The following is an 18,216-nucleotide window of genomic DNA, read 5'->3' on the forward strand; positions in this document are numbered from 1 at the left end:
TGGGTTGTAGTCGACCGTTTGACGAAAGTGGCTCATTTCATTCCAGTGAAGACCACTTACACCAGTGCTAAGTTGGCAAATATATACATGACCAGGATCGTATGTTTGCATGGAGTTCCGAGGACCATTGTATCAGACAGAGGAATCCAGTTTACCTCGAAGTTTTGGAAGTAGTTACATGAAACATTGGGAACCAGGCTAGAATTTAGTACAACCTTTCACCCACAGACAGATGGACAGACCGAGAGAGTCAATCAGATTTTGGAGGACATGTTGAGAGCTTGTGCACTAGATTATGGATCTAGTTGGGACGACAATTTGCCATATGCAGAGTTTTCTTACAACAACAGTTATCAAACCAGTTTGAAGATGGCCCCTTTCGAAGCTTTGTACGGAAGAAGGTGTAGAACACCGTTGTTATGGGATGAAGTTGGAGACCGTCAGTTGTTTGGACCAGATTTGATTAAGGAGTCTGAACAGAAAGTGAGGTTAATTCGCGATAGTCTCAAGGTAGCCCAGTCTAGACAGAAGAGTTATGCTGATTCTAAACGAAAGGAGACAGTTCACGAAGTCGGAGACAGAGTTTATCTTCGAGTATCACCACTTTGAGGAGTGAAGCGCTTTGGAGTTAAGGGAAAGTTAGCGCCCCGTTTTATCGGACCATACAGAGTTTTGGAACGTATGGGAGAAGTTTCCTACAAGCTGGAATTGCCCGAAGGATTGTTAGGAGTTCATGATGTATTTCACGTTTCCCAGTTGAAGAAGTGCCACGCAGAGATGGCTGAGATACCACTGAGAGATACCGTGCCGCTGGAAGCGATTCAGCTGGAAAGTGATTTGACCTATGAGGAGAAACCAGTTAAGATTCTTGAGTATGCCAGCCGAGTCACCCGCAGTAAGGTTATCAAGTTTTGCAAAGTTCAGTGGAGTCACCATACTGAGGATGAAGCCACCTGGGAGCGAGAGGAAGATCTACGGAAGGACCACTCCCACCTGTTTTCTAGCCAACCCGAATCTCGAGGGCGAGATTCATCTTAAGGGGGGGTAGGTTTGTAACATCCCAAATTTTCAATTTGGAATGTTATACATAGATCATTCAATGCATATCATATTTTATTGCATTTTGACAAATCCTCGACCCGCACCCGCAGCCGCCGCCGGAGCCCGAGGAGCCGGCGGCCCGTTCACCGAACCTCGCCACCCCGTCGCCGCCCCAAGCCCCGCCGCACCCCGCCGCCCTCGCCGCCCCTCGCCGAGCCCCCGCTGGAGCCCGCCGACCCCGCCGGAGCTCCGTCCCGACGAGGTATCGATCCAACGCCGTTGCCGGTTTAAAAAAAAAACGTTCATTTAAAAAAAAAACCCTAGATCGGTTTATTTTCTTCGGTTTTATTATTTAGTGAACGTTCACCGACCCGTTTGTTTTAACGAACGTGTTCGTCGGATTTTCACTGTTAACGAACGTCCGTTCTTTAATCGTTCGTCAGTTTTTCTTTTTCGTCAGATTTTTCCGCGATTTTTCAGATCTCGATTTCTGATCGGATCTTCGTTTCTGTTTAACTTTTCGCTCGTTTATCGGAATCAGGCGATTCAAGCGCCTAGAGTTTTGTCTCGAAATTCTCTTTCCGTGTAACCTACTCAAACAAGTTTTAGCTACTGTAAAATTTGACCTAGATCCAGATTAGTAAACGAAGCTTGTTTCTTTCGCCGTTTGACTTTCGTTGCTTCTTTCGAGTTGTTTCTTTTTGCAAACCGGAGTTCTTAAGTTGAACTTTCTGGTTGGATCTTTTGTTCGAGTTTTACCTGTGCATTAGATGAGTACTTATTGTTTGCTTGTTTGTTTGCGATAGAGTACCCGGAGTGCGCCGCTTGTTACTTCGAATCGCTAGGTTTCGCGGATCATCAGCAAGGCAAGTAACACTTTGATCATACCTTTCCATACCCAGTTTTCAATGCATTAGATCAATCCTCAAACACTGCATGGTTAGGATCTAATTAAACTGTGGGTATTGGGAAGTAGTTGAGGTAGTACCTATTACCTGTTATTTATCAAACCTTGGGAGTTACTTCTACGTTGCTATTATATTGCCATGCTATGCTCGTAGACATGGATTGGGTTTGAGAGATATTCATGACAGATGTGAGATTGTTAATAATGGTTTACTTAAGGTGGCAACTAAAACTCACATCTGGGTGGATTGAGGCACCTGGAGAACCCAGTGTTGTCTGTTTGTATAAGGACCGCCACCTAGGCTCAAAGGGATCATAAGATTATTCATGCTGGAAACTTCCGTGTGCAGCCACAAGCTATTATGGGCTCTAGCATAGTTGAGTAGGTTACATGATCTCTTGAAGAGGTGGGCTAGCAGATGTAGGGGAAAGTAGGTGTAACTGTCCATCCGGAGTAAAGAGTGATTGTTTCTGAAAGACTGTGTCTCGGTCATCCGTTTCTCAAACATCATGTAGTGCGAGAATCAAGCGGAGGCGATCGAGTCTTGTGGGGAAAAGTGCGCAAACCTCTGCAGAGTGTACAAACTAATCATGGTTAGCCATGTCCCCGGTTATGGACAACTTGAGTATCTAGTACCTGGATTATCATGTGAATCTCATCATCATGTTACTTTAATTAATTTTGTTGGGTTAATGATGATACTTAATTGGGATTGAGATGCTGTCAACCATCTCAATGTTCAACAACCACCATGATAGTTAAATAAAATTTATTCCTTTGCAGTAGGGAAAAATTGGCTTTTCGCAAAACTTTAACCATAGAGCTTTCCACCAGCCAAATATGCATGTAGTATAGCATTATTATGTTCATTATTGTCTATGTGCTACTTTGCCAGCATATTCTATGTGCTGGCTCGTTTTCGGGCTGCAACGTTTCATGTTGCAGACTTTTCAGACGACGAGTAAGGTGCCTTAGGTCGTGGTCTTATACTCAGTGATGCCGTTGGAGTTGATGGACTCACTTATCTTCCAAGCCTTCCGCTGTTATCGTATTTAGATGGCCTTAAGCCATATTTATCATACTTATTCTCTTTGGAGATATTCGATGTAATAAGTGTGTGATTGCTACTCTGTTATAAATCCTCCATTTGTACTGTGCGTGTCAGCATTACTGATCCAGGGATGACACTGGTGCACAGCAGCACAGACTATTTGAGGTCTGGTCGCTACAGATGGCTCTTTGGACTCACTCGTTTTTGAAAAGATTGAGACATGAGAACCATGTCTATTAGTATATATGCATGAAGAAATTCCATACAGATGGATCATTTGGACTCACTTGATTTTGAATCACTTGAGACATGCAAATCATACCACATGGGCAAGATGACTGAAATGCCTCGTTTTCAGTAAGATGGAACAAGAGAGCAACTTGTTGGAAGTAATACATTTGATGTGTGCAGTCCAATGAGTGCTGAGGCACGCTGTTGATATCGTTATGTTCTTACTTCACAGATGATTTGAGTAGATGCTGAGAATATTTACTTGATGAAACACAAGTCTGAATTATTGAAAGGCTCAAGTAAATTCAGAGTGAAGTTGAAGATCATCATGACAAGAGGATAAAATATCTGTGATATGATCATAGAGATGAATATCCGAGTTACGAGTTTGGCACACAATTAAGAAATTGTGGAAATTGTTTCACGACTAATACCGCCTAGAACACCATATTGTGATGGTGTGTCCGAACATCATAACTGCACCCTATTGGATATGGTGCATACCATGATGTCTCTTATCGAATTACAACTATCGTTTATGGGTTAGGCATTAGAGACAACCGCATTCACTTTAAATAGGGCACCACGCAATTCCGTTGAGACGACACCGTATGAACTATGGTTTAGAGAAACCTAAGCTGTCGTCTCTTAAAAGTTTGGGGCTGCGACGCTTATGTGAAAAAGTTTCAGGCTGATAAGCTCGAACCCAAAGTGGATAAATGCATCTTCATAGAATACCCAAAACAGTTGGGTATACCTCCTATTTCAGATCTGGAAGCAAAAGTGATTGTTTCTAGAAACGGGTCCTTTCTCGAGGAAAAGTTTCTCTCGAAAGAATTGAGTGGGAGGATGGTGGAGACTTGATGAGGTCATTGAACCGTCACTTCAACTAATGTGTAGCAGGGCACAGGAAGTTGTTCCTGTGGCACCTACACCAATTGAAGTGGAAGCTTATGATAGTGATCATGAAACTTCAGATCAAGTCACTACCAAACCTCATAGGACGACAAGGATGCGTACTACTTTAGAGTGGTACGTAATCCTGTCTTGGAAGTCAGGTTGCTAGACAACAATGAACCTACGAGCTATGGAGAAGCGATGGTGGGCCCGGATTCCGACGAATGGCTTGAGGCCATAAAATCCGAGAGGATCCATGTATGAAAACAAAGTATAGACTTTGAAAGAACTATTTGATGGTCGTAAGGCTGTTGGGTACAGATGGATTTTAAAGGGAAGACAGACAATGATGGTAAGTGTCACCATTAAGAAAGCTCGACATGTCGTTAAGATGTTTTCTGGCAAGTTCAAGGAGTTGACTGCGATGAGACTTTCTCACTCGTAGCGATGCTAAGAGTCTTTTAGAATTATATTAGCAGTTACTGCATTATTTATGAAATCTTGCAGATAGGATGTCAAAACATTGTTTCCTCGACGATTTTGTTGAGGAAAGGTTGTATGTGATACAACCAGAAGGATTTGTCAATCCAGAAAGATGCTAACAAGTATGCAAAGCTCCAGCAATCCTTCTAAGGATTGGAGTAAGCATCTCGGAGTTGGAATGAACGCTTTGATGAGATGATCAAAGATTTTGGGTTTATACAAGGTTCATGAGAAACTTGTATTTCCAAAGAAGTGAGTGGGAGCACTATAGAATTTTTGATGAGTATATGTTGTTAACATATTGTTGATCAGAAATGATGTAGAATTTCTGGAAAGCATCCAGGGTTATTTGAAAAGTGTTTTTAATGGAAAACCTGGATTAAGCTACTTGAACATTGAGCATCAAGATCTATAAGGATAGATCAAAAAACGCTTAATAGTACTTTCAAATGAATACATACCGTGACAAGATTTTGAAGGAGTTCAAAATAGATCAGCAAAGAAGGAGTTCTTGGCTGTGTTACAAGGTGTGAGTATTGAGTAAGACTCAAGACCTGACCACGGCAGAAGAGAGAGAAAGGACGAAGGTCGTCCCCTATGCTTTAGAAGTAGGCTCTACAGTATGCTATGCTGTGTAGCGCACCTGAAGTGTGCCTTGCCATGAGTTAGTCAAGGGGTACAATAGTGATCCGGGAATGGATCACATGACAGCGGTCGAACTTATCCTTAGTATCTAGTGGACTAAGGAATTTTCTCTATTATGGAGGTGGTAAAACAGTTCGTCGTAAAGGGTTACGTCGATGCAAACTTTGACACTAATCCGGATGACTCTAAGTAGTAAACCGGATTCGTATAGTAGAGCAGTTATTTGGAATAGCTCCAAGTAGCGCGTGGTAGCTACATCTACAAGATGACATAGAGATTTCTAAAGCACACACGGATCTGAATGTTGCAGACCCGTTGACTAAAACCTCTCTCGTAAGCATAACATGATCAAACCCTAGAACTCATTGAGTGTTAATCACATGGTGATGTGGACTAGATTATTGACTCTAGTGAACTTTGAGTGTTAATTACATGGTGATGTGAACTAGATTATTGACTCTAGTGCAAGTGGGAGACTGTATTAAATATGCCCTAGAGGCAATAATAAAATGGTTATTATTGTATTTCCCTGTTCATGATAATTGTCTGTTGTTCATGCTATAATTGTATTAACTGGAAACCGTAATACATGTGTGAATACATAGACCACAACATGTCCCTAGTAAGCCTCTAGTTGACTAGCTCGTTGATTAATAGATGGTTATGGTTTCCTGACCATGGACATTGGATGTCATTGATAACGGGATCACATCATTAGGAGAATGATGTGATGGACAAGACCCAATCCTAAGCATAGCACAAGATCGTGTAGTTCGTTTGCTAGAGCTTTTCTAATGTCAAGTATCATTTCCTTAGACCATGAGATTGTGCAACTCCCGGATACCGTAGGAATGCTTTGGGTGTACCAAACGTCACAACGTAACTGGGTGGCTATAAAGGTGCACTACAGGTATCTCCGAAAGTGTCTGTTGGGTTGGCACGAATCGAGACTGGGATTTGTCACTCTGTATGATGGAGAGGTATCTCTGGGCCCACTCGGTAATGCATCATCATAATGAGCTCAATGTGACCAAGTGTTTGGTCACGGGATCATGCATTACGGTACGAGTAAAGTGACTTGCCGGTAACGAGATTGAACAAGGTATTGGGATACCGACGATCGAATCTCGGGCAAGTAACGTACCGATTGACAAAGGGAATTGTATACGGGATTGATTGAATCCTCGACATCGTGGTTCATCCGATGAGATCATCGTGGAACATGTGGGAGCCAACATGGGTATCCAGATCCCGCTGTTGGTTATTGACCGGAGAGTCGTCTCGGTCATGTCTGCATGTCTCCCGAACCCGTAGGGTCTACAAACTTAAGGTTCGGTGACGCTAGGGTTGTAGAGATATTAGTATGCGGAAATCCGAAAGTCGTTCAGAGTCCCGGATGAGATGACGGATGTCACGAGGAGTTCCGGAATGGTCCGGAGGTAAAGATTTATATATGGGAAGTCCTATTTTGGCCACCGGAAAATGTTCGGGATTTTTCGGTATTGTACCGGGAAGGTTCTAGAAGGTTCTGAAGTGGGGCCCACCTGCATGGGGGGACCCACATGAACGTGGGTAGTGGGGGCAAGGCCCCACACCCCTGGTCAAGGCGCACCAAGATCCCACCTTAGAAGTAATAAGATCATATCCCGAAGGGATAAGATCAAGATCCCTAAAAAAGGGGGATAACAATCGGTGGGGAAGGGAAATGATGGGATTTCTTTCCCCACCTTTGCCAACGCCCCAATGGACTTGGAGGGCAAGAAACCAGCCCCCTCCACCCCTATATATAGTGGGGAGGCGCATGGGAGCAGCACCCCAACCCCTGGCGCCTCCCTCCCTCCCGTGACACCTCTTCCTCCCCGCTTGCGCTTGGCGAAGCCCTGCCGGGTTCCCGCTACTTCCACCACCACGCCGTCGTGCTGCTGGATCTCCATCAACTTCTCCTCCCCCCTTGCTGGATCAAGAAGGACGAGACGTCCCCGCTCCGTACGTGTGTTGAACGCGGAGGTGCCGTCCGTTCGGTGCTAGGATCATCGGTGATTTGGATCACGACGAGTACGACTCCATCAACCCCGTTCTCTTGAACGCTTCCGCTCGCGATCTACAAGGGTATGTAGATGCACTCCTCCCCTCTCGTTGCTAGCATCTCCTAGATTGATCTTGGTGACACGTGGGAAAATTTTGAATTTTTGCTACGTTCCCCAACACTTGACCCATTCCGTTAGCTTAGCACTTGATCGTTTAGTATTCTCCTATTGCTTTCTTCATGACTTATACATGTTCCTATGACTATGAGATTATGCAACTCCCGTTTACCGGAGGAACACTTTGATTGCTACCAAACGTCACAACGTAACTGGGTGATTATAAAGGTGCTCTACAGGTGTCTCCGAAGGTACTTGTTGGGTTGGCGTATTTCGAGATTAGGATTTGTCACTCCAATTGTCGGAGAGGTATGTCCGGGCCCACTCAGTAATGCACATCACTATAAGCCTTGCAAGCATTGTAACTAATGAGTTAGTTGCGGGATGATGTATTACGGAACGAGTAAAGAGACTTGCCGGTAACGAGATTGAACTAGGTATTGAGATACCGACGATCGAATCTCGGGCAAGTAACATACCGATGACAAAGGGAACAACGTATGTTGTTATGCGGTTTGACCGATAAAGATCTTCGTAGAATATGTGGGAGCCAATATGAGCATCCAGGTTCCGCTATTGGTTATTGACCGGAGACGTGTCTCGGTCATGTCTACATAGTTCTCGAACCCGTAGGGTCCGCACGCTTAAAATTTCGATGACAGTTATATTATGCGTTTATATGTTTTGATGTACCGAAGGTTATTCGGAGTCCCGGATATGATCACGGACATGACGAGGAGTCTCGAAATGGTCGAGACATGAAGATTGATATATTGGATGACTATATTCGGACACCGGAATGGTTCCGGGGGTTATCGGATATATACCGGAGTACCGGGGGTTACTGGAACCCCCCGGAGGCTATTGGGCCTCATGGGCCCAATTGGTGGAAGAGGAGAGGCGGCCAAGGGGCAGCCGCGCGCCCCTCCCCCCAAGTCCGAATTGGACAAGGAGGGGGGGCGGCGCCCCCCTTTCCTTTCCCCCTCTCTCCTTCCCTCTCCTCTCCTAGTCCAACAAGGAAGGGAGGGAGTCCTACTCCCGGTGGGAGTAGGACTCCTCCTGGCGCGCCTCCTCCTGGCCGACCGCACCTCCTCCCCTTGCTCCTTTATATACGGGGGCAGGGGGCACCCTAGACACAACAATTGATCGTTTGATCTTTTAGCCATGTGCGGTGCCCCCCTCCACCATAGTCCACCTCGATAATACTGTAGCGGTGCTTAGGCGAAGCCCTGCATCGGTAGAACATCATCATCGTCGCCACGCTGTCGTGCTGAGGAAACTCTCCCTCAACACTCGGCTGGATCGGAGTTCGAGGGACGTCATCGGGCTGAACGTGTGCTGAACTCGGAGGTGCCGTGCGTTCGGTACTTGATCGGTCGGATCGTGAAGACGTACGACTACATCAACCGCGTTGTGCTAACGCTTCCGCTTTCGGTCTACGAGGGTACGTGGAAAACACTCTCCCCTCTCGTTGCTATGCATCACCATGATCTTGCGTGTGCGTAGGAATTTTTTTGAAATTACTACGTTCCCCAACACTAGTTGGGCCTTATGTTGTCATGGACCTACCCGGCGGGGGATTCCCTCGTTATTAGCCCTCAAGTCTGTCAGGGTCTCGATACAAAAACCGACTAAACCCTCAATGGGAACAGATCCCAACTCGTCATCAGACTCGAGATACTACTAATTTCTCTCATGAAGAGACCCAAACAAACTCTAAAGAGCAAGACCTGTGAAACGATTAGTTTTAAACAATCTATGGAAAAAGTTCGGTGATAGTCTTGATCATCTCTCGGAAGAGGCTGACTAGCGGCCCGACTGAGGGCGTATCTAAAATCCTAGTGGTGATGTTGACGTATGGTCTAACTCTTGCGGAGAGATGCCAACCACTATCCCTGGAAAACATCATTCATCCATCAAAATTTGATCGGAATCTATGTACTGCAGTACTCAGCTCTTTATTTATTGTTTAATCCATGCCATAGTTAGACCAAGTGTGAATATTTTTATAAACCTGTGCATATTTTTTATAGTCATGAACATTTTCTAAATGGTACAAATATTTTCCTTTGAATGTCATGAACAAGTTTTATAATGGTGAACATTTCTTTGAGTATTTAGTAAAATATTTTTTAATGGTACAGACATTTTATTTATGAATATTGTTTTCATAGCGTGAACGTTTATTTGAATACTTGGTAAAAAAATCTTAAATGTATTTGTTATAACACTTCTAAAATAGCTAAAAACAAAAAAGAGTGTGTAAAAAACTCAAAAAACATATAATGCATTCATTTTCTTTTAACTATGTGTAGATGTGTTACGTCACTAGCTGCTGTTGCTTGTTTGGCCTGCCCCAATACTGTGCATCTGCCTCGCTGAAAGCAAAACATTGGGCCACCTGCCTCAACATCCGCAGCAAATTTAATCCCAACCCACCCGCCTCAACATCCGCAACAAATTTAATCCCAACCCACCCGCCTCAACATAAGGTATAATAATTTAATAAAAGTTGCATATTGTTTAGTACAATTATTCTAGAGTTTTAAAATATGGTATTTCCAATAGAAAGAATGTGCAACTTCTCAGTATGAAATATTTCTAACCTAGAAAATACATATGCTAATTATAATCTACATCTACACAAAAAATACTTAGCCCACATCTTTCTAAATGTGCTAGTATTCGTTCCTTTGGCATGAACTTCAGACCACTAGCGGGAGGAACAAGTAATAAGCACAAGACATGAACCAAAAAATTACTCAAAGTTATACAAAATTATTTTTGTGAAATTACAAACTGCATTAGGTTAGAAAGAGGTGCAGTTCCGGTGGCCCGCTCTCCCATGCAAAATAAAGGATGGAATTTACGGTAAATGAAAAAAAAATCAAAACCATATAGGAATAACTTTCCAAGGCCTAGAATTTTTCATGCAGACCATGTTTCGACGACCAACACAGAAAGAGTCGTGATAATCACGAAAATCTGTTTGGATCGAGAAAGTTGCAACTATATATATCCGAGAACTACTCACACGCAATTAATTGATGAAAAATACAAACTTTATGACTCATCGGCAAAATCTTTGTAGACGTACAAAATGTTGACAAAACTCTAAATGTTTGGGGAGCGTTCACTCTTTACTTTGCACGAAATATATCACAAGAACTATATCATGCATCCACGTAATCGGTGAAATTGTAAATTGGACATATGAGGAGATAGAACTATATCTGTCTTTGAAATCACTGCTTACTTTGGTATCAAAACCATAGTTGTTCATAGCAATTCAAGTGTGTCAACACCCTTGGAATCCATGGATCGATGACCCATAGGGTGAGCCTGCCTTGCTATATTAGAAAGAAAAGAAAAGAAAAGAAAAGAAAAGAGGAAATCCAAGACGAAAGACCTGGTGTGGTAGAATTTTGAAAACACCAAAATTTGAAAACACCAGAGACTTTTGAAAACACCAAATTTTGCAGGCTAACACCGAAAGAAACAATTAATGAATCCTCTTGGCACTTAGGACCGATAACTGGTTTCGCAAGAAAACATATGTTTTATGACATGGTATGCGTACTGTACACACAAATATCTTTGGATATTACGAAACTATCGTTCTTTTGGCGGTTCGATTTGGTTCTCATGCATGTTGCAACTTGCATATCATCCATATCTTGCATTAGAACTTGGCACGGTGCCGACTAGGCTACTACGTCTACGTAGGTACGTGCACCGGCCGGCCGGTGGACGTACTTGGTGGAATCACGGCCATACATATGTAGCTTGCGTGTGGACGATCGATGGAGATAGACGCATTCATGCATGGGAAGACGAAGAAGAATAGATAAAGAAAGACTTGTGTACGTGCTAGGTACGTACGTGGCAGGTCGATGCTGGCTGCAGGTGCACGGAGGGTGCACGCATGTCAGTGGGCCGCCGTGTCGTTGCGATAAATCCCGTACTGGCCAACTTACTTGCTCTAAATGTCCCCGACAGGATATGAAGATGATGTAAAGATAGGTGAGGAGATGGATACATTTTATTGTAGGACGGTCGTTGCGAGGGAGCGAGGGGCAAGCCAGAAATGGTAACCGATACGGACTGCAAACCGCCCAGCGATGGGCGAGGCCACCAGGTGGCCACATGCCATGCAGGCATGCATGTGAACCTCTCAAGTGCCATCGTGGTGAGTAACACGTAGCGACTGGCAAACACGACTGGCAATGCTACGTGTTGAGCGGGAGACGGTTGGGTTGTTGATTGCCGTCCTATGCCCCTGTACTGTCACGTCCAACGCTTGTAGCCCCACTACGCATACGTAGGAGTACGTGAAAGATTCCTTCATTCCTTGCTTGGTCCATATGTACTAGTACATCAGTGCAACATGTGTGCACATGCTAGCTAGCAGCAACACGTGTCCGCACTACTTGTTTTGCTAATGAAAACCACTAAGACTTGCCTTGGATCAGTCAGTCGGCGATGCTTTCAGGCGAGTTATTTACTCAAAACCACCACATTATGGGCTAGGGTAATAGATCGGTACCACATTTAAAACAGTGCACAAAAAACCACCAACAATGGGGCTAATCTGTAACGCGGAGCACTGATTCTTCGTTTTAGCCCAGAAAACAGCGAATCCGACAGGTGGGTCCTGCCTGTCGGGCTGACGTGGCGCGTGTTGACGGACGCCGTTAGACGGCCGTTTCGGCGCGCCCGTCTACTAGGTCAAACCGTTCCCCCCGTCGATTCAGTCCACCCCTCGATTCAGTCCTTCCCCGCTCCGCTCCGATGGCGACCAGCTCCGGCGGCGACGGCGCACACGGAGTCGACGGAAGCGGCGACGGCGCACTCAGCGGCGAGGGCGGTGGTACTACTTCAGGGCAGAAGCGGCTGCGCTCGCAATGCGGAGTCATCGGCCCCCACACCGATGGCGGCTGCGACCTAGATCCAGAGTCGGCCGTGGCGGCGGGCCTGTCGCCGGAGCCTGGTACCGTGGAAGCAGCTTCGTAGATTGGTCCCGAGGATGTGCTCCCGTTCGCCCCATCTTCAGCTAGGTAATCTGAATCTTTCAATCTTTCCTTACTACTGGATCTGTTTTATACATTGAACAAAGATTGTAGTTCTGAATATTGATTTGTTAGTCATTTAGAAGTGATTGTAGTCCTGAATATTTATCGAATATCACATCTTCAGTCAGGGTTCAGTTATGTTAGTAGTACTGTAGGGTTCTGAATTTTTGGAGAAAATCACATTGTAGTGTTCATTTATGTTATTGTCATGTTACTATAATTGACTTGGTAATTTTGCTTACACTGCATTGTAATGGTGAGCTATATTAGGCCTGAAGATATTCATTTGTCTATGCTAGTAATGTTAGTACTAATTTGATGGTTCTAAATTTTTTGAATAGTGCATTGTAATGGTCAGATATAATGGTCAGTTAAGTTGATACAATTGACTTGTTAATATTCATTTGTATGTCTATTTTAGGCCTGAAGATTTATGGTCAATCTATTTCCAGTTTCCTGGGAAGAAGTATGCTCTTGTTAAGATGTCTGAAAGAGAAATCACTTATGGTAGTTTGGTCAATGTAATGGTCACCAATGGATATTGTAAGGATGACAGTCTTTGCTACTTGAAAGAGGAAGATATAGGGCTGCAAGGTGTTTGTGTCATTAAAGGCAACATTGAAGTAGTTCGCATGCTGAGAGAATTTGAGAGCACCCAGACATTGTCACTGACAGTTATAAAGGGAAAGGTAGTTATTGAACTACCAATTGGAGAAGATCAAGATGCACAGCAAATAGATGCAGAGCCACCTGTTGTCTTTGCTGTTGCTGAATCAGGTGTTGTGCACAAATCAGTTCCTCCTAACTGTCAGTTACATCTTGGGACACAGGAAAGTGTAAATTTTTTGCCACTCAAATCAGTTCCTCCTAACTGTCAGTTACATCTTGGGACACAGCTTAACACTGAAGTAAGTGTCAATTATGCTGATTTTCAGTTTGATTTAGATGAGGAGGACAATGCCGTTAGTGAGGAAGAAATTCCTGTAGGCATGGACACAGATGATGATGAAGGTTCAAGCAGTGATGAAGAATTTGTAGTTGATGTGGACCTCTTAGCTGCAGGAGAAGAAGAAGATGACTCAAATTCAGTGCAGTATGTGGAAGAACAGAGTTCAAAGAGGAGGAAAGAGGAACATGAGCTAGATGAAACTATTGCTGACATAAAGAGGAAGAGAGCTGAATACATGGCTAGTACACAATGTGAGGGGGACACAGATCCTGAAGATATATATGACATGGACCAGGAAGAAGATGATGAGGAGGCCCAAGAGATCCCAGTTCCTCAGCCTGTTAAGAAGAAGGAAAAGAGACCATGTCCTACAAGTAGGTCCCACTCAAGTGCTGGGCCAACCATTAATCCTGATTGGTTTCCATCTTCAGAAGAAGAAGATACATGCTTTTAAGCAGATGATGATGGCAATGAACCAATGTCCTTTGTTATCAGCTCTGGCAGAAGGAGTAGAGCTAAGAAAAGACCACCTAGGGTCTGGTATGATGAGGACAGGATGCATCCAGAACAACAATTCCAGCTGAAGCTCTGTTTCAAAGATGTTTACCAATTCAGAGAGGCCCTTGTCAATTTGCATGTGAAACAACTTAGAAGATACAAATATCACAGAAACTGCAGTGATAGGATAATAGTTTGCTGTGATGGAGATGGTTGTCTGTTCTACATGGTAGCAGCACAGATAAGAAATGAGCCCACTTTCTGCATTAAGAAGATGAGGTTGGAGCACACATGTCCCACCCAGTCTGAGAAAACTAGGATTAGTTCAAGGTGGCTTGGCAACAAAATGCTTGAAACTATCAGATCAGATCCCAACACTACTGTAGCTGCTATTGTTGACAAGGCAAAGAGGCAATTTGGGCTTGAGATTCCTAGGATGATGGCATGGAGGGCTAAGAAGAAAGCAAAGGAGATTGTGCTTGGTGATCAAAAGAAGCAATATAAGAGGCTGAGAGACTATTTGGAGACTGTGAAGCTTACAAATCCTGGATCTAGGTGCATTGTCACTACTGTTAGTGGCAAAACCAGAGAAAATCCTATTGCTGGACCAATGTTCCATGGTCTATTTTTCAGTTTGAATGCATGTTGTGAGGGCTTCTTGAATGGATGTAGGCCATTCATAGGTCTAGATGGCTGCTTCATCAAATTGACAAGTGGTGCACAGATACTAGCAGCTACTGGAAGGGATGCAAACAACAATATGTACCCCATTGCATTTGGAGTGGTTGGAGTTGAAGATACAGTGAACTGGTCCTGGTTCTTGACAGAACTCAAGTATGCTCTAGGAGGAAGTGAAGAGGGCAAATTTGGAAAGTACACATTCATGTCTGATAGACAGAAGGTTAGTTCATTTAGTTCATTTGCTTGTTTATTTAGTTGTTCATTTAGTTCATTTAGTTGTTCATTTAGTTCATTTACTTGTTCATTTAGTTCATTAGCTTGTTTATTTAGTTGATGCCATCATCAAAGTGATGCCATCAAGACTAGTTGGTAGGTGTCGAGTCGTAACGCTTCTTGTCGACACTTAGGTCTAGATAGCCTAGGGTGACCCATGTTCGATCAAGAAACATATGCATCATCAAAGTGATGCCATCAAGACTAGTTGGTAGTGTCGAGTCGTAACACTTCTTGTCGACACTTAGGTCTAGATAGCCTAGGGTGACCCATGTGGGATCAAAAAACATAGAGCATCATCAAAGTGATGCCATCAAGACTAGTTGGTAGGTGTCGAGTCGTAACGCTTCTTGTCGACACTTTGGTAGCCTAGGGTGACAAATCAAGACTAGTTGATCATCAAAGTGAAACCATCATGTTTAGTGATTTTAAATGATTTTATATCATTTAAAATCATTTTAAATCATTTACAATCATATTAAATCATTTACAATCATTTCAATTCACTTTCATGCAGGGTCTACTCAATGCAGTGACAGCAGTATTCCCAAACTGCCATCATAGGTACTGTTTGAGGCACATCTATGCAAACTTCCAGAGAGTAGGATTTGGAGGAGAGGATTTGAAGAGATGCATGGATGCAGCTGCTTATGCTTACACTGAACATGACTTTAATTTGGCTATGGAAAGCATGAAGGCTGAGTGCACTGCTGCTTGGGAGTGGATGTCAAGAATTCCTCGTAAAGCTTCGTCTAGGCATGCAATGGACACTAATTGCAAAACTGATTTGGTGGTGAATAACTTAAGTGAAGTTTTTAATAAGTACATTCTAGATGTAAGGAACAAGCCAATTGTCACAATGATCAATGGGATCAAGGACAATTTTCTAGTGAGGTTCCACCAGAAGAGAGAGGGTGGAAAATGTGCTAGATGGGAGATTGCACCAACCTATGCAGAGATGTTGGAGATGAACAAGAAGTATGCAAGGGATTGCAAAGCACTGATAGCTGGCCAAGGACTTTTCCAAGTCACTAGAGGAGACAAGACCTATGGTGTTGACACAAACCTACAGATATGTGGGTGCAAGAAATGGGACATCACTGGAGTTCCTTGCAACCATGCTTGTTCTGCCATCTATAGGTCTAAACAGCTGCCAGAGGATCATATCAATGTGTTTTTCAAGAAATCTATGTACTTGGAGGCACATAAGCCAGTAATTTACCCTGTTCCTGGTCCAGATAGCTGGGTGAAAACTCCAACACCTGACATTGAACCACCACAATTCAAAGATGACAAGAACGGGCCAGCAGAAGAGAAAAGGAAAAAAAGGAAAGTTTGAGCCACCTCAAGCAAAGCAGACATCTAGGATGGCTACTATAACATGTGGGAACTGCAAGCTGCAAGGACACAAGTACACAAGTTGTCCAAAGCCATTGAGGCATGATCTGCAAATCAGGAGGAACAAGCACATGGTATTTTCATTTTGAAATTACTTGAGTGTTCATTTCTATTGACTGATCATTATAAAGTTGTTTAATTTTTTAATTACAGGAAAACAGGACTGTACCTGAATGGCGCCATGGTGCAGCTTCATCAGCTACTGGAAGTGATAGGGGTGCACCATCATCATCTACTACAAACTCCTCTCCTGCTGCTGCAAGAGGTGCAAAGACTACTGGTGCTGCTGGAAGGGGTGCAACCTCATTTCCTGCTGCTGGAAGGGGTGCTAGTTCATCTGCTGCTGCTGGAAGAGGAGCAAGGTCTGCTACTACTCCTGGAAGGGGTGCTAGTTCTTCTCCTACTGCTGGGAGAGGTGCAAGATCTTCCACTGCTGCTGGAAGGGGTGCAAAAAGGTTCAAGCCTCCAAGAAGTTCTGCAGAAGCTTCTACTAGCCAGCCCGCAGGCAGTAGGCCAAAGAGGACAAAGTACATGAGCAAGAGGATGGTGGGGTACTTCTATGCCAGTGGGAACTACTAAATGCTCAAATTTGAAGTCTGTATGCAAGTGCATGTGTGCTAAATCAGGCATTACATCACTTTATTTATGACATTATGAACCTATGTATGGCACTCAGAACCTATGTTTGTTAAACCTATGTATGGCATTATGAACCTATTTATGGCACTTTGAAGTTATCTATGTTTATCTCCTACTGTTAAAATTCTGTGCAAATATATGTTGTGTGCAAAATAAATTTTGAGCAACAAAAATCTGTGCAAAATATGTTCTGTGCAAAGTAAATGGTAACAGATCATGGCAAAACAACCACAAACATTTAGACTATATGTTCTGTGCAAATATTATGGCAAAACAACCACAAACATTTAGAATATATGTTCTGTGCAAATATTATGGCAAAACAACTACAAACATTTCATTTGATACAAACAAAATACATTAATAAGTAGGGCATTGATCCAAAGATGCAATGATAATAAGTTGGACATTAGTTCTTGGGAGTACACAACACAAGTCTTGGACATAAAGATACATAAAGCATTACAGCTTATTAAGTGCATAAGAGCACATTCATATCAACTGCAGTGCTACCCTAAACCACACCACAATACATACTTAAAAATCATCACATATCTCCTTCAACTTCTTGATCTTGTCCTTGTACCCATGTTTCTGTTTGAGCAGATCTGCAATCATGTACTCCAGTTTTTTCTTCTCTTGTTTCAGTTGGTCCCTCTCTGTCACAACTTGGTCTCTCTCTACCACTAGCTGGTCCCTCTCTTTCTCTGCCTTTGCCCTAAGTACCTGATGAAGATTGGTACAACCATGGTCTGCCAGCTTCTTCTTCTCCATCTCCTCTTTGAGATCACTTAGAGCCAACCTAGCATTGCCCAACTCTGTGATAGCATCCTCCTTGTCAGCAACCATTTTAGCAAAGTCCAGTTTGAAAAACCTCAGATCTTCCTCCATCTTCCTCTTTTCTCCAACTAGTTTGAAATTTCTTTCAGCAAGCTCAACATTTTCTTTCAACCTGTCCTTGATATCTTTGTCATACATGCTCCACAATTCAGTGAGGGTGGACTGCATAGCCACTGACCACTCTGGGTCTATCCACTCGAGATAGTTGCACTTTAGTTCTGCCTACAATTAAATAAATATGTTCTCAATAAGAAATTGTATGAAATGTGCACAAATTATATAATACTGTATGAAATTGTAGTTTAGTTCTTTACACCCAAATGTGCACAATCTGTAGTTTTTGTTCTATCCACTGAAATTTAGTTTAATGCTATCCACTGAATTGTAGTTCAGTTATATCCACTGAATTTTAGTTTAGTTCTATCCACTGAATTATACTCTATGCATCAATTGGTGCCTAAATCAAA

General features: G+C 43.2%; 2 protein-coding genes across 2 annotated transcripts; both read left to right on the top strand.

Moving 5' to 3' along the window:
- Window positions 1-12,250: 12,250 nt before the first annotated feature.
- LOC141023280 (uncharacterized) lies at window positions 12,251-14,809 on the top strand. The gene is made up of 2 exons (XM_073499812.1): window positions 12,251-12,456; window positions 12,893-14,809. Exon 2 carries the CDS (start codon window positions 12,954-12,956, stop codon window positions 13,872-13,874), a length of 921 nt encoding a protein of 306 aa, XP_073355913.1. The 5' UTR covers window positions 12,251-12,456; window positions 12,893-12,953; the 3' UTR covers window positions 13,875-14,809.
- Window positions 13,899-16,211, top strand: LOC109754655 (uncharacterized). The gene is made up of 2 exons (XM_045232355.1): window positions 13,899-14,819; window positions 15,390-16,211. The coding sequence occupies exons 1-2, from the start codon at window positions 13,899-13,901 to the stop codon at window positions 16,209-16,211; spliced, it is 1,743 nt and encodes a 580-aa protein (XP_045088290.1).
- The last annotated feature ends 2,005 nt before the right edge of the window (window positions 16,212-18,216 follow it).

Source organism: Aegilops tauschii, chromosome 1 (genome assembly GCF_002575655.3).
Source record: "Aegilops tauschii subsp. strangulata cultivar AL8/78 chromosome 1, Aet v6.0, whole genome shotgun sequence".
NCBI classification, from domain to species: Eukaryota; Viridiplantae; Streptophyta; class Magnoliopsida; order Poales; family Poaceae; genus Aegilops; species Aegilops tauschii.

Bases quoted from the DNA above. Each gene is read 5' to 3' on its own strand.
- LOC141023280 (XM_073499812.1), top strand. From the start codon at position 12,954: ATGTCTGAAAGAGAAATCACTTATGGTAGTTTGGTCAATGTAATGGTC.
- LOC109754655 (XM_045232355.1), top strand. From the start codon at position 13,899: ATGTCCTTTGTTATCAGCTCTGGCAGAAGGAGTAGAGCTAAGAAAAGA. The intron at 14,820-15,389 runs GTTAGTTCATTT...ACTTTCATGCAG, and splicing joins TCATGTCTGATAGACAGAAG to GGTCTACTCAATGCAGTGAC.